Source organism: Mustela nigripes, chromosome 15 (genome assembly GCF_022355385.1).
Source record: "Mustela nigripes isolate SB6536 chromosome 15, MUSNIG.SB6536, whole genome shotgun sequence".
NCBI classification, from domain to species: domain Eukaryota; kingdom Metazoa; phylum Chordata; class Mammalia; order Carnivora; family Mustelidae; genus Mustela; species Mustela nigripes.
Window position 1 is genome coordinate 74,583,131 of NC_081571.1, and position 26,459 is coordinate 74,609,589.

At 46.4% G+C, this 26,459-nt stretch overlaps 2 protein-coding genes across 10 annotated transcripts in view; one reads left to right on the plus strand and one right to left on the minus strand.

Annotated features, from left to right (window-relative positions):
• GGACT (gamma-glutamylamine cyclotransferase) overlaps positions 1–26,201 on the minus strand; it is a 53,185-nt gene extending 26,984 nt beyond the window's left edge. For 4 of the 8 annotated variants that reach the window (XM_059378130.1, XM_059378129.1, XM_059378125.1 and 1 more), the window contains exons 1-2: positions 26,109–26,201; positions 22,195–22,364 (exon numbers count right to left, since the gene is read on the minus strand). The gene's annotated coding sequence lies outside the window, so the exon portion shown is untranslated. Of the gene's footprint in view, positions 1–12,995; positions 13,508–18,320; positions 18,530–19,151; positions 19,208–22,194; positions 22,365–25,751; positions 26,012–26,108 lie in introns of those variants that run through there. The other 4 variants (XR_009400051.1, XR_009400052.1, XM_059378128.1 and 1 more) reach the window with 4 other exon arrangements.
• Positions 9,698–12,714, plus strand: LOC132002878 (uncharacterized). 2 transcript variants are annotated; one of them, XM_059378124.1, is made up of 3 exons: positions 9,698–10,932; positions 11,180–12,027; positions 12,127–12,714. In XM_059378124.1, the coding sequence occupies exons 2-3, from the start codon at positions 11,432–11,434 to the stop codon at positions 12,431–12,433; spliced, it is 903 nt and encodes a 300-aa protein (XP_059234107.1). In that variant the 5' UTR covers positions 9,698–10,932; positions 11,180–11,431; the 3' UTR covers positions 12,434–12,714. The 2 variants fall into 2 exon arrangements, with proteins under 2 accessions (XP_059234107.1, XP_059234106.1); XM_059378123.1 differs by having other exon boundaries at positions 9,698–12,027.
• Positions 26,202–26,459: the final 258 nt, after the last annotated feature.

The window sequence follows — 26,459 nt, forward strand, 5'->3', positions numbered from 1 at the left end:
AAAATCCCAATGGCATTTTCCACAGAAATATAAAAGACAATCCTAAAACTTGTATGGAACCACAAAAGTCCCTAAATAGACAAAGCCATCCTGAGGAAGAAGAACTGAGAAAGAAGCTGGAGGCATCATGCTTCCTAATTTAAAACTATACTAGAAAGCTATAGTAATTAAAACAGTATGACTGTGGCATAAAAACAGACACATGGACAATGGAACAGAATTGAGAGCCCAGAAATATACCCCGGCATATGCAGTCAACAAACATTGGACGTGGAGCCAAGAATACATGATGGGAAAAGGAGAGTCTCTTCAATGAATGGTGTCAGGAAAACTGAACAGCCAGATGCAGAAAAATAAAATTGAATCCTCATCTTTACCACACATAAAAATGAACTTGAAATGGATTAGAGATTTAAAATAAGACCTGAAACTTAAATTCCTGCAAGAAAACACAGGGGGAAAGCTCCTTGACGTTGATCTTGACAGCAAGTTTTTAGATGTGACACTAAGAGCACAAGGAACAAAAACAAAAATTGGTGAGGCTACTTTAAACTAAAGAGCTTCTGTACAGCAAAAGAAACAATCAACAGAATGAAAAGGCAACCTATTGAATGGAACAAAATATTTGTAAACCATATATCTGATAGAGGGTTAATATTCAAAATATATTTGAAAAAACTTCTACAACTCAATAATGAAAAAACCAAAAACAATCTAATTAAAACATAAGCAGAGGAACTGAATAGATATTTTTCCAAAGTGATACATATGGCCAACAGGTGCATGAAAAGGGGCTCAACATTGGGGAAATGCAAATCAAAACTACCATGTGATATCACCTCCCACCTGTTAGGATAACAGGTAAGACAGTAAGAAAGCTGGACTTGCAGAGACAGAGTAAGTAGCATGGGAATTGCCAGGTGCTGGGGCTCGGGGAAATGGGGAGATGTTGCTCAAAGGGTACATACTCCTAGTTAGAAGAGGAACACGTGGGGCACCTGGGTGGCTCAGTGGGTTAAAGCCTCTGCCTTCGGCTCGGGGCATGATCCCAGGGTCCTGGGATCGAGCCCCATGTTGGGCTCTCTGCTCCACGGGGAGCCTGCTTCCTCCTCTCTCTCTGCCTGCCTCTCTGCCTAATTGTGATTTCTTTCTCTCTGTCAAATAAATAAAATCTTAAAAAAAAAAAAAAAAAGAAGAGGAACACGTTCTGGGACTCTAATGCAGAGCACTGTGAATATAGTATACAATACTATATTATATACTAGACAGTTAAGAAAATAGATCTTAAATGTCACCACAAAAAAAAAAAAAAAAAAAAAAAGAAAGAAAGAAAAATGATGGGGTGCCTGGCTGGCTCAGTTGGTAGAGCATGCAACTCTCGATCTCAGGGTTCTGAGTTCAAACCCTATGATCAGTGTAGTGATTACTTAAATAAAACTTAAAAAAAAAAAAAGAAATGATAAATGTGTGACATGAGAGAGATATTAGCTGACACTATGGTGGAAATCATATTGCAATAGAGAAATGTATCAGATCAATGCACTGTATTTTAAGCTTCTACAACAATGAGATCTCAACAAAGCTGGAAAAAAATCAATGGAATATTCTTTTTGGAGTAATGGAAATGTTGTGGAATCAACAGGAGTGATGGTTGCGCAACCTTGTGACTATGCTAAAAACCACTGAATCATGCACTTTGATATGGCTAAAAACCACTGAATCATTACATAATATGTAATATTTACTTCTCAATAAAAATAACTGCTTAATAAATATTAGTGGAACAGAATAGCGAGCTTGATAAATGTACTAAGGTCATTCAAGAATGAACAGTCTTAAAACAAACAGTTGGGTAATAGGACACCTGTATGCACACACTCACACAAAAATGAAGTAAAACTTTTAACTCATTCCATATACTTAAATTAACTCAAAGGACTAAAATTCTAGAAGAAAAGCTTTAAGTAGGCCACAAAACATACAGATAATAAACAAAGAACATGGATAAGTCGGACTTCATCAAAATCAAAAACTTCTGCTCTCAAAAGGCTCTGAAGATTAAATGGAAAAGCAAACTCTGACTGGGGAAAATATCTCCAGAACACGCACCGGTAGACCTTGGAGATATGGTGGGTTCAACTCCAGAGCACCGTGATGAAGCAAACACCGTGACAAAGCCAGTCAGATGAAATTTTTGGTTTCCCAGTGCATGTAAAAGTTAGGTTTATACTGTAGTCTATTAAGTGTGCAATAGCATTATGAATAAAAAAAACTGTACACATGTTAATTTAAAAATACTTCATTACTAAAAAATGCTAGCTATCTGAGCTTTAATCACTCATCACAGATAACAAATACAGTTCACCCTTGAACAACAGAGGTTTGAATTGCACGGGTCCATTTATATGTAAATTCTTTTGGATAAATACAGTCCTGTAAATGCTTTTTCTCTTCCTTATGATTTTCTTAATAACATTTTCTCCTCTATAGCTTACTTTGTTGCAAGAATACAGCATGTCATACTTATCGCATACAAAACACGTGTTAATCACTTGTTAATGCTATCAGAAGCCTTCTGGTCAACAGTAAGCTATCAGTAGTTAAATTTGAGAGGAGTCAAAGTCAAATGCAGATTTTGGGCTGCATCGGACTGTGCAGGGGGTTTGGCAGACATAACCCCTGCATTGTTCAAGGTTCAGCTCTTTAATATTAATGGGAAAGCTGGAAATATTGCAAAAATTACCAGAATGTGAGACAGAGACCTAAAGGGAACATGTACTACTGGAAAAATGGTGCCAACAGACTTGCTTGGCACAGGGTACCACAGACCTCTGATTTGTAGCAAAAAAATGCAGTATCTGCAAAGTGCAATTAACTGACGGGCAGTAAAAGCGTATGCCTGTATATATCTGATAAATTACTCACATCCAGAGTAGACAGCTCGAGCACAGGGAGGAGGGCAGAGGGAGAAGCAGGCTCCCCACTGAGCAGGGAGCCCAACATGAGGACTCCAGGATCATGACCTGAGCGGAAGTCAGACGCTTAACCAACGGAGCCACCCAGGGACCCCTGCAAAGAGCTCTTAAAACTTAAGAAGAAAACAATCCAATTAAAAATGGATTAATTAAAAACACTTTACTAATGATATGTGAATCTCACAAGCCTATGAAAAGACGTCTACTGTCATTTGTCATTAGGGAAAGGCAAATAAAAACTACATGGAGGTACCATCCCAGAGCGGGTAAAATTGACAAGACTCCTAATACAAAGTATGAACAAAGATGTAGGCAACTGAAACCTTTATATGTTGCTTTCAGGAAAGAGTACGGCAACTGTGGGAAACAATCTTTAAAAATTAAACATGTATTTACCATACAACCCAGCAATCTCACCCTTGGGAATATGCCCCAAAATAAATAATCTCACACACGTACATGAAGACCTGTCCATGAATGTCTAGGGCAGTTCTGTTCATAGCAGGCGATAGCTGGAAACATCCCAAGTGTCCATGAGCTTGAGAATGCATAAAAAAATTGAGGAATATAAGTATAATAATATGGATAGATGTCAATTGCACAGGCTGAGTGAAAGAGACCAGACGCAAAAGACCTCGCGCTATCGGATGAATGTCTACTGACATTTTGGAAAAAACAAATCATAGGGACAGAAAACAGGAGTGGCTGCTCGGGCTGGGAGTAGGTTAGAGAAAATGGACTGCAAAGGGGCATGAGGAAGCCTTACGAATTGATGAAATTGTTCTGTGTCTGGTTATGGTGGTGAGCATCTGAAAAATTCAATGAACTTTAAAAAAATTATTGAACTTCAAATATTAAATAGGTGAATTTCATCTCCTACAAATCAATAAAGCCGGTTTATTTTTTTTTAAAGACTTGCCAAGCATCAATATTTGTACAAAGTCGTTTATCCACCTGCTTATGCTTTCTTTTCTTTAAGATTTTTTTTTTTATGTTTATGTAATCTCTACACCCCACGTGGGGCTCAAACTCACAGCCCTGAGATCAAATCCGCATGCTCTCCTGATTGAGCCCGCCAGGTGCCCCGTACTTGCCTTTCTTCTTCTTCTTCTTTTTTAAAGATTTATTTATTTATTTGAGAGAGAGAGAGAGAGCGAGTGAGCACGCGCGCGAGCAGGCACACAGGTTAAGGGCAGAGGAAGGGGGAGGGAGAGTCTTAGGCAGCCTCTGCACGGAGTACAGAGCCTGACGCGGGGCTCCATCCCACGACCCCAAGATCACAACCTGAGCCAAAACGAAGAGTTGGATGCTGATCTGGACTAAGCCACCCAGGTGTCCCTGTACTTGCTTTTCTGTAACAGGTTAAGACTCCATAAATGTTAGGCCTTATCTTTACCGAACTGACTTGTCCATTCCTCTCTGTTCCAATTTCAGTAAAGATGGCTGGGAAGTCTCTTCATATTTTTTTCTTAGCTTTTACCCAGGGCACCTTAACTCAAGTCTACATCCAGAAACAAGGCAGGATTGCCCCCGGGGCAAGTTCCAGGGCCTCCATCAGGAGTACTCATTTCCTGGCTGGGTGAAAAGCCCCTTCCGGGGGCACCTGGGTGGCTCAGTGGGTTAAGCCTCTGCCTTCGGCTCAGGTCATGATCTCAGGGTCCTGGGATCCAGCCCCCCACCATCGGGCTCTCTGCCCAGCGGAGAGCCTGCTTCCCCCCCTCTCTCTGCCTACTTGTGATCTCTCTGTCAAATAAATAAATACAATCTTTAAAAAAAAAAAAAAAAAAGAAAGAAAGAAAAGAAAAACCCCCTCAGCCAGGCTCTTCAGATGGAGCACCGGGTGAGGCCTCAGACACACAACACCTGTGTGACAAATGCCATTTTCCACTGTTTCACCTAATGACAATGCCCCTCCCACCCCAGTTAAGGACCCACATCTCTGCCATAATCACTTGACCTTGTTCAATGCCTTTGACTTGCCTGGGGTTTTTTACTATAGACATTTTCATTTCTTCACATAATCTTTGTTTTCCTAGACTCTTGTCTAAGTTGTGTGTGTGTGTGTTTGTGTGTGTGTTTTCCTGGGACACGGTGTCCTACAATACAGTGCATTTGTTTCCTAAAGCACTAGGACATGTGAGCTAACAAGACTGATGTAGATGTGGGGAAACTCTTTGCTATCCAGAATGTGTCTCACAGCCCAGACTGCAGCCCTCCTCAGCCCATCTCCTCCAGGGCTATGACTATGGGGGTCATTTGATGAAACACATGGCCCCCCCCATCCGCCACAGTCACACACTCTCATCTGCCCAGTCCTAAGGAACACCTCCCTCCTCCCTGACTCTGCACCCACTGGTAAGCTCTCGGCTGCACTCACTTGTCTCATTATACATTAATATTCCTGGAACATTTTAAACTCTGTTTCAGTATTTCAAGTTACATTTCTTATTAACTCCCCATGAATGACCTAAACCTCTTTGAGCTCACCATTAACTATCTAAACGTCCCTGAACTCTGTTTTATATTTCCTTTCGGTTCTCATTTTCTCATATCAGCAAAACTTTGTATTAGTCACACACTGTCCCAGAGAGTTGCTCATTCCTGATTGTTACTGAGAGGTAAGACCTACCTTTTGCTCCGTTACTCCCACTTCTCACCCATTTTAGGGCCTGTCTTGCCAGTGAGGGCTCTCCTAAGACAAAACGCCTATTTTGAAATGTTATTCTCAAAGGCCAAACATTCTCCAAGTGATCTCCTTTTGCTATCTTCAGAATAAAAACAAATCTGCAGTAAACACTTCCTTTCTTGGAACTCAGCCGTGCTGCTTACTGGGGGGGTGACTTTCACATTTGCCCGGGCCCCCAAGATGGGCAGCACCGCCGGCTGTGGGAATGGCTTCAGGATCCGACAAGCCTGGGCAGTGACACTGGAAATGATCGGACCTCTGAGCCTCAGTTTCCTTCTCTGTCCAATCGCACAGTAGCACTTCACGGAGGTAGGGTGGGCATCCCCCTCACCCCTACACCCCCGCCCCCCCCCAAGATAACACCGGTAAAATGACCGGCATGGAGCCTCGTGCATGGAGGTATCCAACAGATGAGACTCAGTCTGGGTTGTTATAACAGGGTAATTTACAAACAACACACACTTATTTCTTGAAGTTCTAGAGCCTAAGAAGTCCAAGATCGAGGCACTGGCAGATTCAGTGCCGGGGGGAGGCCCACATTCTGGCTCAAGGATGGCATCTTCTCATTGTGGCCTCACAGGCAAGAGGGCCGAGGGAGTTCTCCGGGGTCTCTTTGGAACGGCGCCAATCTCATCCCGGGGGCTCCACGCTCACGACCCAATCACCTCCCAAAGGAGGTTAGGATCTCCGCATATGAATTTGGGGGGCAGGCAAACATTCAAACCATAGCAGAGTTAGTTTCTAGGAAATAGACAAATGAAAAATACTACTTCTGCTCAAAAGATCACTCTCCAGAGTCTCCCTGCTCCGAGAAGGTACTGGAAACAGAGGCAGTAGCCTGGGGTCTTGTCCCAAGCTGTGTGACATACTCAGATTCAAAAGGACTTGATTCGGGGCCCTTGGGGGACCTCACTTAGCCTCACAGAGAGGAAATGCCCATCTTGCCTACCTCACCGGCTCTGCCATAATGCTCGAATTACCGGATGCACATGGAAACACCGTGACATTTTATTTTTCCATTAAATGACCAGCCCTGCCCGCCCCGCGTGGTCCTCCGGTTGCAGACACTTGACAAATGCTCTAGCAGTCTACTCAGTTAAGTTTGGGGGAGGCTGACATCCTGATTTCCATCTCATACATACACTTTAGTTTTGCAAGAAAAGCAGTATTTCCTCGCAGGCTCACCTGCCTCTCCAGACCCCGTGTGACTAATCACAGCCCGCACGTCTACCACACGCAGAACCAGGTGTACTTCCAAGCACTTGACATAGCTTAGCTGATTTAATTCCTATGGAAACCTGCGGGGTGTCTCCTTCATTCCAATTTGCCCGTGAGGGAGTGGGGACAGAGGGGCCGGCGAGGCAGTGCTCACCTGCCCGAAGTCACGCCCCGGAAGCAGCAGAGTCGGGCTGACTCTGGAGCTCAAGCCCTTACCCCGCTCCAAACAGCTACGGGCCCCATCAGAACTCCCCCTTCCAGGGGCCCCGACCCCCATCTTCACCCTAAGCCATACTGAGCTTCCTGAGCTGGACTCAGGGGCTCCAGGCAGCACTTGGGACACCCCAGTGTCCTGTGCAGCTGTTTGCACTCCTGCCCTGTCACTGCAGCCCAAACCCCGCCAGCTTGTCCTGCTGCTGCTCCCTGAACCCTCCCCCGCCCCCCCCCCCCCCCCGAATCCTGATCTTTTTTTACTACCTGGACCACCACATGTACACCTTCCTGCCCAAATCCAACCCGTCCCTGAAATCTCAGCTCAGATCCTGCCTCTGTCCCCAAGCCTTCTGTTTGTATCTTAGCACACGGGCCATATTCTGCCCCTACATTCTGGTTCTCTTCTCTCTTACTAAATTCCCAAAGGACAGGTGACACATTTTAACTTGTTCCCCATAGCACAGACGTTTGCCTGGTTCTGGGAATTCTCAATTAGCCAACTGTTTTCTCTGTTTTGATCGGAAAGAAAGAAATGACAACAGAACAGTTTCCAAGCAGATACTTAGTTTCGAACTGCCTTCTCTGACATCGAGATTCAAGGACCCTTAGTTCACTGGAGACACACAGTTTGCGTACTTAGGGCAGGAGAAGGACACAAAGTGGTCACTCGGCTGCCCATCCTGGGTCTGGACGCCATGCTCGGCATCCACCCGGAGCTTGCGGAAGCCGTGAGAACACATGCGAGCCAAGCCCTCAAGCTCGAAGTCTAGCAGGAAGGTGGGGCAGTGCTCGGAGAGCTCCACAGTGGACGATGGCGTGAAAACAAAGTTGTAAAACAGAGACACTGATTGTTATGGGCTGAGTTGTGCCGCCCTTGCCAGTTTCATAGGTTAAAACCCCAGACCCTCAGCACCTCGGAAAGTGGCTGTATTTGGAGACGGGGTCTTTAAAGAGGTCACTAGGTTACCACGAGGTCTTCAGGGTGAGCCATACACCCCGTCTGACCCATGACCTGATAGGAAGAGGAAAAGTGGACCCACAGACGCCAGGGACGAGGGAGCAGAGGAGCGGCCACGTGAGGGCACTAGGAGGGCGGCCGTGCACCAGCCAGGAGGGAGCCCCCAGGAGAACCCCCCCTGCCCCGGGTTCCCGCCTCCACACCCTCGCTGCTCGAGCCCCAGCCCGTGGAACTCGGTTACACAAGTGCTGGGACCCAGTCCGAGCACAGCGAGGTCTGCCACACAGCGTGGGTGAGCCCAGAGCGCATCACGGGAAGGAAGGAGACCTCAGGTCACACGGCGTTTGGTCCCGTGATGGGAGATACCAGGACGGTGAATCCACAGACGTGTGGCTGCCGGGGCTGAGGGGAGCGAGGGCTGGGAAGCGACTGCCAGGCACACGTGGAGTTTTCTTTCAGGATGACGGAAATGTTCTGGAACTAGATGGAGGGGTCGTCCGTCACGATGAACATGCTGAATGTCACTGAATTCGTCACTTCAAAAGAGTGAATTTTATGGTATGTGAATTTCACTCCAATAAAAACTGTATATTTTAAAAAATCTTTAAAAAGACATCCGTACAATATACTATTAGGATATAATGTGTTGGGGCGCCTGGGTGGCCAATGGGTTAAGCCTCCGCCTTCGGCTCAGGTCATGATCTCAGGGTCCTGGGATCGAGTCCCACATCAGACTCTCTGCTCAGCAGGGAGCCTGCTTCCATTCCTCTCTCTCTGCCTGCCTCTCTGCCTACTTGGGATCTCTGTCTGTCAAATAAATAAATAAACTTAAAAAAAAAAAAAGAATATGTGTGGGGAGAGATGAATTCTGCTCGTGTGTGATCTGGACGGAAGCTGACCCTGGAGCGAGGGCACAGGTCATCCTGGAGAGCAAACAGGAGGGTGGCAGGGGCCACATTCCAGCCGGAAATGGGGACACCCGGGCCCGCAGGTAGGAAGGTGGGGTGCCAGGAGCCTCGGGGAGGCCTGCCTGAGGAGGAGAGATGGGGCGGACTCTGCGGAGCTCCTGAGACACAGGCGAAGTCTCGGCACATCTGTTTCTGCGCTCCTTCTCCAGAGAGTTTAATTAGTAAGCCTGATGTTGGGAACAGAAACCCGTATTTATAATAAAATACAACATTTTAAAAAGCTCTCTAGTGATTCATCTTCTGGGAAACCACTTATTTCTCAGTGAGCCTCTCTTTTGGGGAAGGATCTTTCAGGGTTTCCCCCCCCCAGCTTGACTGAAGTATATACTTGACAAATCAAAGTTGTGCATATTTTAGGTGCGCCCGTGATGATCGCACACCCGTACGTGCCGTGACATCTCCACCATCAAGCTACACCGCGGCCCTCACCTCCCAGAGACGCCGCGTCCCCCGGAGCGTGTTCCTCTCAGCTGGTTCTGTGCCCTGCGCTCAGCAGCTCCCCTTTCCCTGCCCCCCGGGCCCCGGCAATCACCCTTCTATTCTCTGCTTCTAGGATCTCAACCTTTTTGGATTCCACATATAGGTGGCATTATATAGTGTTTATTTTCCTGTGTCTGGCCAACTCTACTTAGCATAACGTGCCCCAGATCCATCCATATTGCTGTAAATGGCAGGATTTCCTTCTTTTTTATGGTTGAATAAAATATATATTTTATATACACATGTAATATTATACATTATATATACATATATACATGCGCATATATACATATACATATATATGAATATAGTACACCTAACATGAATAATATCATATAAAATTCCATTATGTTATATACGTATAACTCCATATATAATGGAACATTATACATACACACACTTCATTCATCTGTTGACAGACACTTAGGTTGTTTCCATATCTTTCCTATTGTGAGCAAGGTCCTTTAGTTTCACGCTGACGCTACTTTAGAATTACTAATTTTGCAGAGGCTTCATTATGCTCTGTATACTTTAAAAAGAGGGAAGGCAAACTAATTCACTTCATGAGATTTTCTAGAAAAGATTTTTGTTTAACCTTCATCTATATTTAAAGTTCAATTAACCAGAAAAGCAAATTTTCCAAATATTAAACGTTTAACATGTGTGATAACCTGTATCTTCAAAAGCACTTCAATTGTCCAACTGACACAAAAAGGAAAATAAAATACATAGAAATAAAGATAATGTAAAAACGATCCTAGGAAACTGGAAGGTGGTCCCTTCCGTGCTTAGGATGCATCAGGCCTTTCCAGTGCCCCATCATTTTCTGTACGAGTGTTCCCTAAACAAGATCACAGGATATAAACGTTCTAGGAGCATCATGTTTATAATCGCTTATGATTCAAGGTCAGCCTTAAGTACAAATATTGGGCAACAAGTATAACCATGTTAAAAACGTGGAATAAATTACATTTTTTACTTCCAACACCTGGTGTCACCAGCATAACACAGTACAGGGCTCTACAGGCTCTGAGCTGGGTGAGCCTTGGGGTGGTGGCTGCCAGGCCTCCTTCTGGGAGGGAAGCCCGAGACCCGGTTCACACCTTCCAGCAGCACGTTTTAACCACTCCCCCAGACAGCTAAATTCCCAGAAATCACCCAGGGTTAAAGGGCAGTCTTCATGCTTGTTTTTAACTTCGACCGTAATGATGCAAGGGAAAGACTGGAGTGAAGCAAACCTGAAATGCTTGTTCTCTCTACAGTGTTCCACAAGGGATGGCCTGTGGCCTCCCCTCCCCAGGCCTGGGGGCCGGAATGTCCACCTCCCCAGAGTCACAGGTGACCTTGTTTAGCCTGGCTGGCTGATGACAGGCCTGAAATTAAAAACCCAGCATCTCCGTGAAAACATGATTCCGTAAAGTCAGCGGTGTCCAGGTCAGGTCAGCCGGCGAACAAAGGGGAGACGTCAGGAGGGAGGAGGGTCCTTCGCAGGCGCTGACTGGAGAGCCCAGCGCCCACCCCTCGAGGGCCTGGCTGGAGCCGAGCGGCCCGGTGCGGTCCGGCCGCCCGCGAACCCAGCAACCTTCCACGGCCGCGTCACTACGAGCGGTCGCGGCCGGGTACCTGCGAGACATCCAAGGGAAGGGACTGGCACAGCCTGAGCATGTATTTTCCAAACAAGGTAACAGCCCAGCAGCCCGTTTTCCTGCAAAACTCCGCAGACGCTGGTTTTGAGCCACTGTCGTCCGTGAGCCAACGTGGTCGGTAAGTCCTGGGAAAGCAGTGCCTCTGCGGCGGCAGCGCCCGGATCTGCGAGGCACCTACACCCCCGGGGGCCCGGCCCTCCTCCTCCCACCCCCACCGCTCCCGGGTATTGGGAACAAGGTCCCTCCCTTCCTTCCCACGGAGTTACCTTGGACGGCCCCGCTCCTAAATGACCTCACCCCCCAGGCTGGCCCGCACCCACCCTCCCCGCAGCTGTGTGCAGAACTGTGCCCTCCCGATCCCGGCCTGGGCTCCGGGGGGCACCCTCTCAGACGGGCCCATCCATCCTGTGCCTCCGGGATCATGTCCTTGTGTGACTCCTGCCCCCTGGGCAAAGGCTCAGGTGGGTGACTTGCTTCCAGTAAACACAACGCAGAGGAAGCCACGGGAGCCATGGGCTGTTCCTTCCACGCTGAGTTATGGGAACTGTGGCTTCCGCCTGGGGGGTTCTCTGGTGCATTCTCTCCCCCAGCCCCTTGCCGGCAGGGAGGCCAGCGGCCATGCCGTGGACTCTCCAAGGAGACAGCCCTGCGGAGAGCAATGGAGGTCTCTGCCAACGGCTGGAAAGGACCCAGGCCTGCCGCTAGCTCGTGAGGGAGAGCCTCCCCGTCGGCCTGGAGACGCGCACAGCCCCGGCCAAGGCCCTTACTGCCGCTTCCTGGAGACCCTGAGCCGCAGCCCCGCGGCCCGGTGGCTCCCAGACCCCCACCAGCAGAAACCGGGGAACGACGCATGTTGTCCAGTCGCTGAGATGGGGAGGCTCTGGTAGGTGGGGACAGACAACAAGGTCAAGAGAGTCAAGTCGAAGTCCCTGCGTGTGGCTCACACGGGCCAATCACCACCCAGCCCCGTTTTTCTCTTCAGCACACGCAGGCCAAACACGTCCCACTGCTCCGCGGCAGGTGTCATCCGTCCCTTCTTCACTCTAAGGCCACCCCTGCCCCTCAGCGGCTGCTTCCTTCCTCAGCGTGCTGCCCGGCTAACTCCTACACGTCCTTCACGGCTCCCAGGAGTTACCGGCCATTTCTCCAAGGAGCTCTGCTCCCGCCTGTGCTGGAAAATGGTCTTTAGAAGCCAAGATCTGGGTGGGAGGTGTGCTTCCTGCTGGTGTCGTATCAGCTGCCCAAGCAGGTTCCCTCAGTGCAACAGACACGTGTATACCCATCGATAGAAACAGACACATTTATATACACAGACATATAAACACACACAGATTGACATGAATGTGTACTGAAAACCATGAGTTCACACCCACACACCCGACCCAATTCACACCACAGGGTTCATCCTTGCTCTTGAAATTTCTGTACTGACAACTCCCTTCAACAGCAGTAAGCCTGACTCCCATTATCTTTAGCACAGTTCATCATGTGATCCATCTTTCCACATGTAACTAATTTCCAAGTTCAGGGACAAGCATCTCCCCCCCAGGTAAACCCTCCTCTCCTGCCATTCCAGCTCTGACACCCCACCTCAACAAGGCCCACTGAAGGACAGCCTTCTCAACCCACTCCCGCCAGGTTCACGGGCTGGAGGGGGATTCGCCTCTTTCCGGGAGGGGCTGCAAAGCCGCATCGGGCAGGCGCACTCACAGGAGCGGAGAAGGAACTGGAGGTCGTGTGCGCACACCAGGCCACCAGGCTCCTCTGTGTCGCTGGTAGCATGTGGCTTCCATTCTCAAGAGCCTCTTCCGAGAAAAGCCGGCTGGCGTCCGTTGGCCATAATGTCTCCATGCAAAGGGGGAGGAAGCAGGAAGGGCAGGTGAGGAAAAGCACCGATTTCCAGGGGACTCAGGTTCCTGCCTTCGCAAAACTGCCCAGAAGTCCCACAGATTTCTGCTTCCTGTCCTTTACCATGACTCGAGGCACACCATCACTCTGAATAAAACTGCAGGTCGGTAACTCAGGAAGGAGAGACTGGATATTTGCTAGTGACCACAATTTCTGCCACTCTCACGTTCTTTGCTTACTGGCCAACACCCTGTATTCAGGAACTACTGAAGACCCTGAATGAATCCTCGGAAGCATTCTCGACTCTCACCTATCTCTAGGATTTTAAATTCTCACCCATTCTAAGGGCACAGGAACTCTTAGAGAAGCTTAATTCGTTGCTTGGATGCTGTATCACGACATCTCTAGTAATCTAAAAATTCCACATGTGAGAAAATGTTCCAGTAGGTCTTTCCAAGAGCTTGCTGATGCTCCAAGAAAACTTCCACCTCTGACAACACCTCATAGCCCTTTTCCTGTGTAAGAACAATATGCAAGGAGCGAATCAAAACTCCAACCCCAACCAGCACAGAGTTCAAGAGAGATGTGGGCAGAGAGCCGTGAAAATAGTCCTAGCTCTCTGCCAAGCCAAAGGAAAGGGAGAAAGGAAAAGGGAAAAATAATACAGTGCGAGATAACCTCAGAAATGGGGGCACTGGCACACGAGAACCCCTCTTTTGGAAGTCCTAGGGAGACTTAGCTTGTAAAATCACCCAGGAGGGAAGCCTTGATAGACTGCAGACGAATTCATCTGAAATGAATGCTGTTTCCCTGCAAGGAAGACCCAAGGACCGCTATTTAATGGAAAGGCACTACCGAAGTTTTTCTATTTGTAAGTTATTATAGCAGTGTAATTTCTTGATATTGTCCCGACACCCTTCAGATCACTGATGTATAGTGTTATTTGTGGAAGCAGGAGAAAGCACGGTACATGAGGAACACATATACTTCTGCGATAAATGTGGTTCACTTCATGGTCAGGTAAAACCCTGCTACCCTTCAGCTATGCGACATGTTCAAGTGTTTCATCTCTGTGAACCTCAGGTACATCACCTAAAAAATGGGGATAATAATGCCTACCTCAAGGGTTAACATATGAGGATTACATGAAATAACATATAAAAATTCTGCCACACAGTGATTTTCATAAGTATTAGTACCCTTCCGATAGAAGGGCAAATCACAGAATTCCTCTAAGGACCAAACAACAGAATTTACCACAGATAACAAGTGCCTGGCATAGGGTTTGTATGTCCAATAAATGTCCCTTTTTAACTTACACATCCTCATACAAAGCCATATTTTCTAGCATGGTCGAATGATGTTCTTTATAATGAACGTTAACGCTGTGTGCATGGAAAATAATCGTACAAACCTTCTCTGCGTTCATCAACCCTGTAGACCAACATCCTTGTTCAGTGCAGCGTTATCCACAACAGAAGGAAGTGGGAGACACCCAAGTGCCCAGCCTTAGATGAATGGGTAAATACAATGTGGTCTCTGTATACAGTACTCAGCCTTTAAAAAGAAATGCTATCACTTGCTACAAAATGGATAAGCCTTAGGGACATTACACGAAATGAAATGAGCCAGTCACAAAGGGAAAAATACCGGATGATTCCATTTACGTGAGGTCCCTAGAATCATCCAATTCACAGAGGTGGGAAGGAGACCGTGGCTGCTAGGAGCTAGGGGAGGAGAGGGGAGCTGTTGTCTCACAGGCACAGCTTCAGTTTTGCAGGATGGAAGTTTGGGAGGTGTGGTGTACAACACTGTGAATATACTTTACTGAACTGTAAACATAAAAATGGTAAGTTTTGCTATTTTTGTACCACAATAAAAAATAGCTTTTTAAATGATATGACTTGTAAGCTTTCATCATAACACGGGATCATGGCACTGGCTAATTCTGGACTGTGCTACTGTCCGGAGATGAACCGACAGCAAGCCTCAGGAGTTACTCTAGAGTCTGCTTTAAGTGACTATCTGGGATTTGTCAGGATTTAGGTGCTAAGGGGAAAAGGGGAACTTGACATCTTTTGGGATATAATATGTATTACCCTCAGAATTTTAAGATGTGAAAGCTGGAAAAAACTTTCAAAATTGCATTTTAAAGGGAAGAAGTGAAGTCTAGGCTGTAATCAAACTAGATGATTCGCCTGAGATCACACAGATAGTAATTATGAACAAAGTCGGAAAGAGAAAACCTCTCCTGATCGCCCCAACAATCCTCTGGGACATCTAGGACTCCAGTCTTCAGAATGCCGCGCCCCGGAACCGCACTGTTTAATATGCCGCCACCAGGGGGCAGCAGGTGTCTTAGGCTGGTATTCTAAAACCCCAACCTAAGGCCCCACCCAGTACATGTCTACCGCCCCTTCGCCCACCCCCAATATATATGCGCACTTATAGGACTTTATTAATATCAACAGGAATAAAGTTTAAAGAACATCTATAATAAGTTTTTAAAACAAAACAAAGACTTAGGTCCAATGGAGGTAACAACCTTCCTATTCCTCCTCTAGTTTTAATTTATTCCAATCCTAATTGACATAAGGGTCAATTACTGCTAGTTTTAAACAAAAAATGACGTAGCCATGGAAACCCATCCCATTTCTTTACATTTTTGAACCAAATTTTCCTAACACTTGGCCTCTTAGGCTTCGTACCACAACAACGTCAGGCCCATCAGCAACTTGCCCTCCATCTTCCTTTGTCAGGCTCAGTTTTTCTTTCTGACGCCGCTGTGTTACAAAGGCAGGTCTGTCAATAGGCCTAACCCTTCAGAAACTTTTCAGAAGTAGAACACAGAGATTCTAGATGACAATAATTTCCACTCTTTTTAAAAACTACCAACTAGAAGCTCAAACCATAGCAGCTAATGGGGCAGACACGACAGGGCCGTTCCCTCAACCACGACCCTGTGCACCCTGAGACTCTACAGTGTGATCTCATCTGAGAAGGGAGGGACAACAACATTAGCAGCGACATTTCGGGAACTGATCCTGGAGGCAATTCCACACTGTGAGGCAATAGTGACCAGTGATTGTGGTCCCCGAATCATCCAAAGAGAGGGCCACAATCTTTATTTCACAAACAAATTTCAAATGGTTTTCTTCCTTGAGCTCAAAATGCTTTAATAAAGAACAAGCTATTCAAACGCAAGCTTTCGCTACTGCATCAGACACATGGGAAGAGTCCATTCTTAAACCACAACAGTGCCATGTTCATTGTAGTTAAAAGGCATTCAGAGAAATTACTCTCTGCTTACATCCAGTTTCTCTCATGTAATTTACTATTCACAGATCTTTTTCTTTTTTTTAATACAGTTGTCGTCATCGTTGTTGTTTTTAGAAGTGAGGGGAGAGGAGAGGTGGAGGGAGAGAAAGAATCTCAAGCAGGCTCCACACCCAGCATAGAGGGCAGGGCTAGGCTCTATCTCAGGACCCCAGAGGAAATCAAGAGTCCCATGATGCTTCACTGGCTGAGCCACCCAGGTGGCCCCCTCCCTGATCAATGTACCCTAACAGAAAACTGATGGCAAAAGCAGTTACGGCACTATGGCTTTCTAATGATAAAACAGAAATGAGGCATGCCCAAGATACATGTAATGAATGGGCCACTGCAAAATGTATTCCGATAGCATTCTGTAACCCTTTGCCAAATAGGGTTTAAGTCTGGTGGGACTTAAAGTTTCCTCTCTAAATAACATTATGGTTTTAATTCAATATTTTTCATATAGAACATCTACCATATTTAATTATGGAATATCACCAGAAAACCAGAAATAATTATTTTTATAATAGGCATATAAAGTAAATTTAATTCAATAGCTCATTCAAGAGTTATTAAAAATAACTTTTTATAGTACTCAATAAACTGAGTAAAACATCTATTAGTGGGCTGAAATGAAAACGCCTGACAATAGCGAGTGCTAAAGAAAATATGGAGCAACTGGAACTCTCTCATACGTTGGTGGCTGAGATGCAAGATGGTAGGGTATGGCCACTCTGGAAATGTTCCCAAGTTTCTCAAAAAGTTAAGCCTACACGTACCATATGACCTAGCCATTTTGCTCCTGGGGATCTGCTCTAAAAAGATGAAAAATTTCCATCACATAAAGGCCTATGTAGCAATATTTGCAGCAGCTCCATTCCTATTACCCTCAAACTGTAAAGAATCCGATGTTCTTTAACAGTGCGTGGATCCGTAACCTGGGAAATGCCCCTAAGACTCAACACGCTCCTCAGCAATGAAAAGGAATATATGCACGGAAGAATCTCACAGCTGTTGTCTGAGTGAAGGAAGCCAGTCTCAAGGGTTGCACACTGTTTAATGTCAACTTAGATGACATTCATGATGTGACATGTGAAAAGGAAAAACTTTTCAAGATGGAGACAGATCTGGGCACCTCGATGGCTCAGTCCGTTAGGCATCCGACGACTGGCTGCAGCTTAGGTCATGTTCTCAGGGTCCTGGGATCAAGCCTCGCACTGGAATCCATACTCAGTGTGGAATCTGCTTGGGATTCTCTCTCTCCCTCTAACTCCAGCAACCCTCCCAACATCGTGGGCTCCCCCTCTTGCCCTCTCTCCCAAATAAACTAATAAATATTAAAAAAAAGATAAAAAAGATGGAGACCAGATCAAGGGTTGTCAGCAGTCAGGGGAAGGGGAAGGGGTTTGACTTACAGTGGGACAGAATGAGGGAGGGCTTGGTATTTTTTGGTTTTGTTTTCTGGCTTTTTTTGGTGGTGGAACTGTTCTGTGAAAGAACTGTGATGAAGGTTACATCAATCCATTTTAAAACCTACAGAATTATACAATAAAAAAGGCAAATTTTACTTTATATAAATTCTAGTAATAATGAAAGTATGAGAGTATGTACCTACCCTAAAACAGAGGTAAAAGTAAGAGGTAAAATAAGAGGTAAAAGTAAGAGGTAAAAGTAAGAATAAGAGAACTCTGAATTAAGCTAATGTCTGACATACATCAATATTTATTATTAAAAGAGACTTAGGAGATGTGAAAACCAGATACAATGAATGGATTTTGTTTTGACTCTGGTTTGAATAAACCAACTGCACAGACCTTTTTAGGTGAACAGAAATATTTGAATATATATTAAGAAATACATTAAGAAATATTGAATATATATATAATATTTGAATATATAATTATATATATATAGAATATATATTAAGGATTTTTCATTCATTGTTAGGGAGGATTATAGTTATGTAAAAAATGAAACTTTAAAAAAATTCATACTAACATATTTAGTGATAAAATGACATGATTTCTAGTATTTGCTTCAAAATCCCCCAGAAGTAAGCAAAAAACAAAAACTCAAGAAAAAACAAAGGGAGAAGGGCCAACGGAACAAGAGTGGCAAAACCAGGATGCTGCATGGATTTCTGACATTGTGTTGGCTCATGAAGGGTTAAGGTTTACTGGCCTCTCCTTTTGAGTATGGCTGGAAATGTTCATAATGAAATGCTGAGAGAAAAAAGACAACAGTGACTTAGTCTTCACAAAACTCCCCAAAATGCCATCTAACTGTTCTTTATTCATTTATAATATACACCACAGTCACCCTTGAACAACGCTGGAGTTGGGCACCATCTGCCCAACTGCATTTGAAAAATCTGAGTATAACTTCTGACTCCCCAAAACTTAACTACTAAGAGCTTAGTGCCTTAGTGGTAACATGCGTGTCGACTAATGCATATTTTGCATGCTATATGTATTACATACTGTATTCTTATAATAAGTAAGCTAGAGAAAAGAGTTATTTAAAAACTCATGAGGAAGAAAAAATACATTTACAATACTGTATTTATTTAAAAAAAAAAAGCTGCACGAGCGGACTTACGAAGCTCAAACGTGTGCTGTTCAAATCAACTGTGATTTCCCCTTGTAGGCTTTTACAATCTGTATTTAACTTTACAGAAAGCCAAGTCGAGAGAGAAGGAGTCTAGGCAGTTGTGCTGCTTCCTACAAATAAGGGCTTCGTAATGGTACAAATAATAGCTCAAAGAATGCTTTTCAAATCTCAATGCTCATAAATTAGTAAAACTACCCTGAGATGAAGAAATATTAATAATTTTCATTAACTCACCAGCTGCATCCTTCTAAGTACAGGCGACAACAGCAGGAAGAGGTGATGAACTCTCACTGAAGACAGACGCAGGGGTACGAACGCACGCAGAAGACGACAGCATTAATAGAAGTTCTAATTCACTCTTCTTCTCATTTATCCTGACATAACTCAAAACATCAGAGTTCCAATAACACTCTCAACCAACCGGAAATATTTTTCTTACTGGTGGCTTATTAAGAGGACGGTACACCGGGGAATCAAAATGAGGAAGGTGTGGTTCTCCTCTCAACTGAGTTCATATATAAGAAAATGCTAGATGGTTTAGCAGGACTTTTGTTTAAAGTAGTCTGGCAGGGTTTTAGGCCAGTGTGCGAAGACAATTACACGGGCAAACACAGCAGAGAAAAGTAAGTGGTTGAAGAGCCGTGAGCAGGAAAAGCACCATCCAGGCGTAGAGGCAGGAGCAACCCGTGGGGAAGACAGGGCACAGGAGGGAGGTCCTGATGGCCGTTCGGCGGAGCTCATCTGTCTCGGGTCACCCAGAAGCCTCTCTCCCCAGTGCCAAAGGAGAGGCCCCGAGTGTCTGGAGTCACCGGGTCAGCAGGGGAGAGCACAGGCGCCTCGCCCCGAGGGTTGGTAGCGCCCGGTAATGACCATCTGCTGGTCCCGATGTCTGCGACGCTGCCCCGCTCCTGCAGTGGCATGAGGCGAGCTGACTGAACCCGGGCCTCCCAGGGACACCCCCGAACCTGAACCTGTGAACATGGTCCCTCGCACGCCGTAAGAGATGGGATTAACGGTAAAGGCCTTAAATGCAGAAATTATCCCGGATTATCCAAATGGGCCCATTCTCACCACGCCAGTCCTCAAAAGTGGAGCAGCCCTTCCTGGCTGGGGGCAGAGACAGAGCTGGGACCACGTGGAAGGGCGAAGGGACAACAAGCCACCTCTCAAGGTGGAAGGGGGGGCCGTGAACCAAGGAATGCGGGCCGCCTCTGGAAGTGGGAAAAGGGGAGGAAACAGAGTCCCCCAGAGCCTCCAGGAGGGGCCACAGCCTCACGGATGCCCTGACTTCAGCCCACAGGGACCCATGTTGACTCCTGCCCCAGAGAACCGGAAGACGAGTGAGCACCCGCGGCCGCACTGCAAGCCACGAAGCTGGTGCCACCTCGCTCCGCCGCACGAGGCAACGCCGCTCCTCGGGGCTAGGCCTTCACCTGTGCCCCCTCCCCTCACTACACCAAGCAAGCACACTCCCACTGGAATTAAAAGACATCTTCCACATCTCACATCTCTGCTCAAAGGTGTTTTCCTCCAAACAGTTCTCCCAAACCTACCTACCCAGCCCAAGACAGGTCCTGACCCCCACCGCACACTCACGCTCGGCACCCACGCCTCTCCGGCTCGCTGCCTGCTTCACCCGGACACTCTCTCCTTCAGAGCTTATTGCTTATTGAGCACTGACTGAACACTAAGTACCACAAGAAGGATTTTTCAGGGGTTTTCTCATTCACTCCTCCCCGAAACCCTACCAGGTAGACATAATGATCATCCCATTATTTTTAAAATGAGAAGCTAGTGACCGGCAAGGCCAGGACTGGAAGCCAGGTGGTCTGACACGGGAGTTGCTGCCCCTAACCAGAGCGTTAATACCCGTCTCCTGCACGAGAAATCTAAGTTACAAGATCCTGTGGATTTATTAACCCCTCACCGCCAGTGTCCAACACAGAGAAGCTTAATAGTTGCTCAATATCAACAAATGGAACAAAGGTGGTTTCTCCCCCTACTTTTCCTTTTTTTCTTTTTTAAAGAAAAACTTTTTATTATGAAAAGTCAAATCTATACAGAAGCGATGATATAATGATTCCCCAAATACCCAAATCCCAACTTCAACACTTATCGGCCAAACACCACCAACATTTAATCGATTTAATATTATATTATCTAGTAGAAAGAGTCCCTTCAATATATTTTTTAAAGAGTTATTTATTTTGAATTGAGAGAGAGAGCATACAAGTGTGGGGAGAGGCACAAGGAGGAGGAGAGAAAAGCTCAAGCAGACTCCAACAGAGTCAATAAGCCCCGATGTGGGGCTCGATCTCACAACCCTGAGACCATGACCTGAGCTAGATGCGTAACCAACTGAGCCACCCAGGTGCCCCTCAATATTCTTCTTTTATAGAATCATGTGTTCCTACTTCTCATGACATGTTCATTTACCTGTGTTGCTAAGACTTTAAAAAAAAAAGCAAACAGTCTTGAAATGAAATGAACAAGTTTCATTCTGTTTTGTTTTTAAAGATTTTATTTGTTTATTTGAGAGAGAGACAGTAAGAGAGAGCATGAGAGGGGATAAGGTCAGAGGGAGAAGCAGACTCCCTGTGGAGTTGGGAGCCCGATGCGGACTCAATCCCGGGACTCCGGGATCATGACCTGAGCCACAGGCAGTCGCTTAACCAACTGAGCCACCCAGGCACCCCCAGACAAGTCTTTCTAAGCAAAACATAAATTGAGGGAATTGTAAAGGGAAAACTGGTTACTTTTTTCCATACATAAAATTAATTTTTCTGCAGAGCATAAATATTGTAAACAAAGTTTAAAAAATGCGGGAAACAGGCCTAACACCTATGACAAAGGATTAGCATCTCCAATGGATAAAAAATTCTTCCAGGGACGCCTGGGTGGCTCAATCATTAAGCGTCTGCTTTTAGCTCAAGTCATGATCCCAAGGTCCTAGGATCAAGCCCCACATCAGCGGGAAGCCTGCTTCTCCCTCTCCCACTCCCCCTGCTTGTGTTCCCTCTCTCGCTGTGTCTCTCTCTGACAAATAAATAAACAAAATCTTAGAAAGAATTCCTACAAATCAATATGAAAAAGACCAATATCATGTTATCCGGAAAAATGCATACTGGGATGAACAGACAGACAGTTTCACCTACTAAACTTAAGCAGCAGAAAGATAAGAACTTCCAAGTGACACTCTTCGTCAAGATACTTACTCTGGTGCTCTGGGATTGAGGAGTAAGACATACTCTAGAACAGAGGAAAAAACAATTCTTACCTGTAAACTTGTCTCTTCAAAACTATGTCACCCTGGAATCCAGCACCACAGTAAGTGTGAGAGTTTACAAAGCTTTTGACTTCAGAATCCTAACGTGACAGCAGGATAAGAACTCCATCCTCACAGCGTGACCCATAGGCCATGGACCAGGTATCCAGCTCTCAGTCCTGCTGCAGAGGATAAAGAGGAGGACAAGTGAAGAAAGTTGAGTGTTTCAGAGACAAGGGGCTTCAAAACAGAAATCACTCAGCCCCTGCTGGATGGCATCTGAAACCCTGAGCCTGGGCCCAGGATGGAAGGTATTTCCATTCAGTAGGAAAAAGTGGTCCCAGCCAAGAGGCCACAGGGTAGCATGAACAGAGGAGAGTTACCACTGACCTAGCAGAGGGGTTCAAAGTTCTCTACATCCTTGAGAAATAGTAACCATAGCTTCTCTTTCAAGTAAGGAAAATAAGATGGGAAAGAAAAAAAGTGTATTTTGCCATCAGGCAAAACTTATTTTAGGAATATTGAGCCTCTTAGATGAGAGCTTCAGAGATTTTTAAAGTCACAAATCTATATTAAAAAACAATTCAAATCACTTCTTTAGTACACCTGCCCAAAATGGAGAAACTGAACCTAATTAACCTAAACATTTAGATCTAACTTCTAGCTTATAGGAACTACAGGGGATAGAGGAACAAGCTAAACCATACTATACAAAAAGCCAAATAAATCCGGAATGTGAGGCATCTATAGGCAGCCAAGGGCCACCAGTAAATCACCAGCACTAAAGAAACTCACTGGGACCTCAACAGACCAGGGTCAGCAAACTCTGGCCCTGGTTAAGTCCAGCTGCCAATGGAGTTCAAACCCAAAAGCCTTGAAAACAAAATTTTATTGGGACACGGCCACCCTCATTCACGTCCATATCATCTCCAGCTACTTTTTGCAGGAAAGCACAGTTGAGTAGTTGCAGCTGAGACCACACAGCCTCCAATGCCTGCGGGAGTGTCTAGTGCTTGTCACAAAGTCTGCCGAACCCATGTCCTAGATTAAAAGAGGCAACAGCTACTCAACAAAACACCGTGTGTGGACCTTGTATGGATTCCAACAGTAAAAGTAAGTGCATTTTTGAGGCCATCAAAGAACTTTGTGGACTGGGTCTTAGAAAATATTACGGAATTATTGCCAATACAGTCAGGAGATGATGATGGTAGTAAGGCTATATGAGAAAAAGACCTTTTGTTGGAAGCACGTACTATGCTCTCTAAGGGCAACAAGACATGTTGGAATTCACACTGCTTCAACAACAAAAAAGATGAAGCAGATATGGCCAAAGAAATCGTTTTAACAAATACAACGGGGAAGTTCATTGTACTAGTCTCTCTGCTTTTGTGTTTGTTTTAATAAAAAAGAAAAAGAAAACCCAAACCTTGATCGAAAAGTAGAGTTTATAAGGATGCCTAGGTGGCTCAATCGGTTAAGTGTCTGACTCTTGATTTTGGCTCAGGTCATGATCTCAGGGTTGTGAGATCGAGCCCTGTGTCCAGCTCCACGGTGGGCATGGAGCTGATTTAAGATTCTCTCTCTCCCTCTTCCTCTGCTCCTTCCCTTCATTTAAAAAAAAAAAAAAAAAAAAAAGTAGTGTTTACAGCCAGACAGCCTTTCTCCCCAGGCAGGCCTCCCCTCTCACCCCCTCTTACACAGAGTCCGGACTCAGCACACCCCTTGCTCTGAACATGGCTATCTCTGAACATGGTTACATTTTAAGCTCCTTATCTCGGTTCACGGTGTCTGCCAACCAGGAATGCCCCATTCCGCCTCTCAGCCCATTAAAATTCTACTCTCTGCTCAAAGTCCAGAACAAATGGGACGGTAGCCAGGTCCTCCAGTGACCATTCACCTCTCTGCAGCCCAAGAGACCATCGTTTCTTTGAAATTTCTTTTGTCCTTAATGTGTTAGCTCTTTACTGTGTCTGTTACCCCATGAGCCCATACAAACCCTGAGACTCCAAGGAACTGGGTCTTTCCTGTAATTCCAATGCAGGAGGGTAACACCTTACCCACAGGAAGCTCTGCCCATACAGTTCTCAAGTCCAAGGGCAGGTCCAAGCTAAACAAAGCTGTCCTTCCCTGAGCAGTTTCACTGACAAGAGAGAGACCTTCGGTTAAAGAATGAATCTCTGTTAAACGAGAGACTGGTCATGTTTACCTGGTGCTCTCTTTAATAAAATCTCTAATTGCTACGGTTTGCCCTTGAATAGAGAATGTTCTAGAGAAGAATGCTAAGATCGCTTGAATGTGTCCCTTATCGCCTCTCCTTGGGACCTGTCCCTCTGCAAACAAACACTGTGGCATTCACCTCCGTACCAGTCCTCAGGGGTCCCTACCCTCTGGTAAAGTGCCTGGCTAACTCAGTACAAAGCCTTCCAGTCACTCCACTTGGAAGAGCTGACACAGGCTGGGACTTTCACGAGATCTCACTAGATTAAAAAAAAAGAAAGGAAGGAAGAACAGATAATTTTAAAAACAGTAACAGCTTCTGTCCCTGTTCTCTTCTACTTCCTGCTGCCCAGTATCTAAGGCCAGCATGAATAACCACCCTCTGGAGTCTGATGCTGACGGTTAAGACCCTCGTTGGCAAGGTCAACTAGTCCAAAATATCTGACAAAAATCCACCAATTAGAAATTAATTTACCTTTACCAACTCAGCTTTTGAAATACAAATGCTCTCTACCAGGACTCTCTGCTTATTCAGAACTTCTGGCTTCTCCTGGGAGTCGTTCCAGGAAAACAAGGCATTTTGGGAAAATGAGGGCGAACCGCAGGAGCTCTCCATATTAGCATTTCAATACACTGAATGAGCCCAGGGAGAATAGTCCTCCCTTATAGGAAAAAGTACATAAGGACAGTGTGAGACCTACACTTTATATAGGTCAATCCAACAGATTTAGACGTGTCCTTTATTTTTCTGTTTTGCTTTTTTATTAGAGAGCGGGGAGGGGCAGAGGGAGAGGAAGAGGGAGAATCTGAGGCAGGCTCCACGTTTGGGGCTCGATCTCACAACCCTGAGATCATGACCTCCGCGGAAGTCATGAGTCTGATGCTTAACCCACTGAGCCACCCAGACATCCCTGACCTTCCGTGTTTAACCATGATTTCTCCCTAGCACATCTGGCAAAATGAATGATCTGCTTTCTAAAAAGTGACTACAAGTCTCATGCATTTTTTTTTTTTTAACCAGTTCTACGTTAATAAAGCAAGCTTTACTAACTTTATTAAAGCAAGTCAAGAAGGGATGTTTAAAAAACTGCACTGACAGGGTTTCGAGTACCATCACCGAGTCATCCTTGGGCGACAGGGTGAAGGGCGACAGCCGCACTTGGTAATCAAGGCAGCAAGAGAAACTTCTCCCTATGCCTCAGAGGGTCACTAACGGCTCCAAGGAAATGCCAGAAGTTTGTGGATTTCTGGGGCCGCTTTGGGTTTCCTCCCAGACAGGAATCTCCGAAATTAAGACCATTTCAGAGAAGCGCTACTGCCCTCGTTCACCCGAGCGAGCCTTTCAAAACCACCTTCCGAATCCCCGTCTCGCCCTCCTGGGTAGGAACCGGCAGCGTCCACACCGGCGGACTGGAACCAGCTTTCCTCGCCCACGCCCTCGCTGGCGGTGGCGCCCGCGTCCCGCCGCGTGCAGCGACTCTGGGGACGCGTTTCGCGGCCGGGTGTCCCCCTCCCTTCCGGCCGGTCCCGCAGGCCGTCCGCGGCGCCTCCGCGGCCAAGTTCGGTCGGTCCCCGGCCTCTTCTCCCCCCTCCCGGCTCCGGCGGCCGCCGCGCAGGGACGGACGCCCCGAGTTCCCGGCGTCCCCAGAGCCCCCGCGCGGAGAGAGCGGGGACAGGGGCTCCGGTCCGGCCCGCGCGCCGCGCCTCACCTGCCGCGGAGCGCGGCGCCGTCGGGGACAGCAGGCCGGGCAGCGAGCGGAAATCGGCGGCGAGACGGGCGCAGCCGCCCCGGGAGGCCGCCCCCGCCGGCGCCCCCTGGAGGCGGGCGCGAGCACTCACCCGCCGCGGACGCTCCCGCGCGGCAGCCTTGGCTCTGAACCCGACCCAGACGCACCTGGGGGCACATCACAGCCACACACACGGAGCCCACACCTGACAGGTACTCACATCGCACACTGAGCGCCCGTATCCTGCTGGACACAGGTAATCACATAGTCCATGCCAACACCTGTCTTCCGATTCTCCCGTTTAAAACAAAACAGCGGTTGTCGGGGACAATG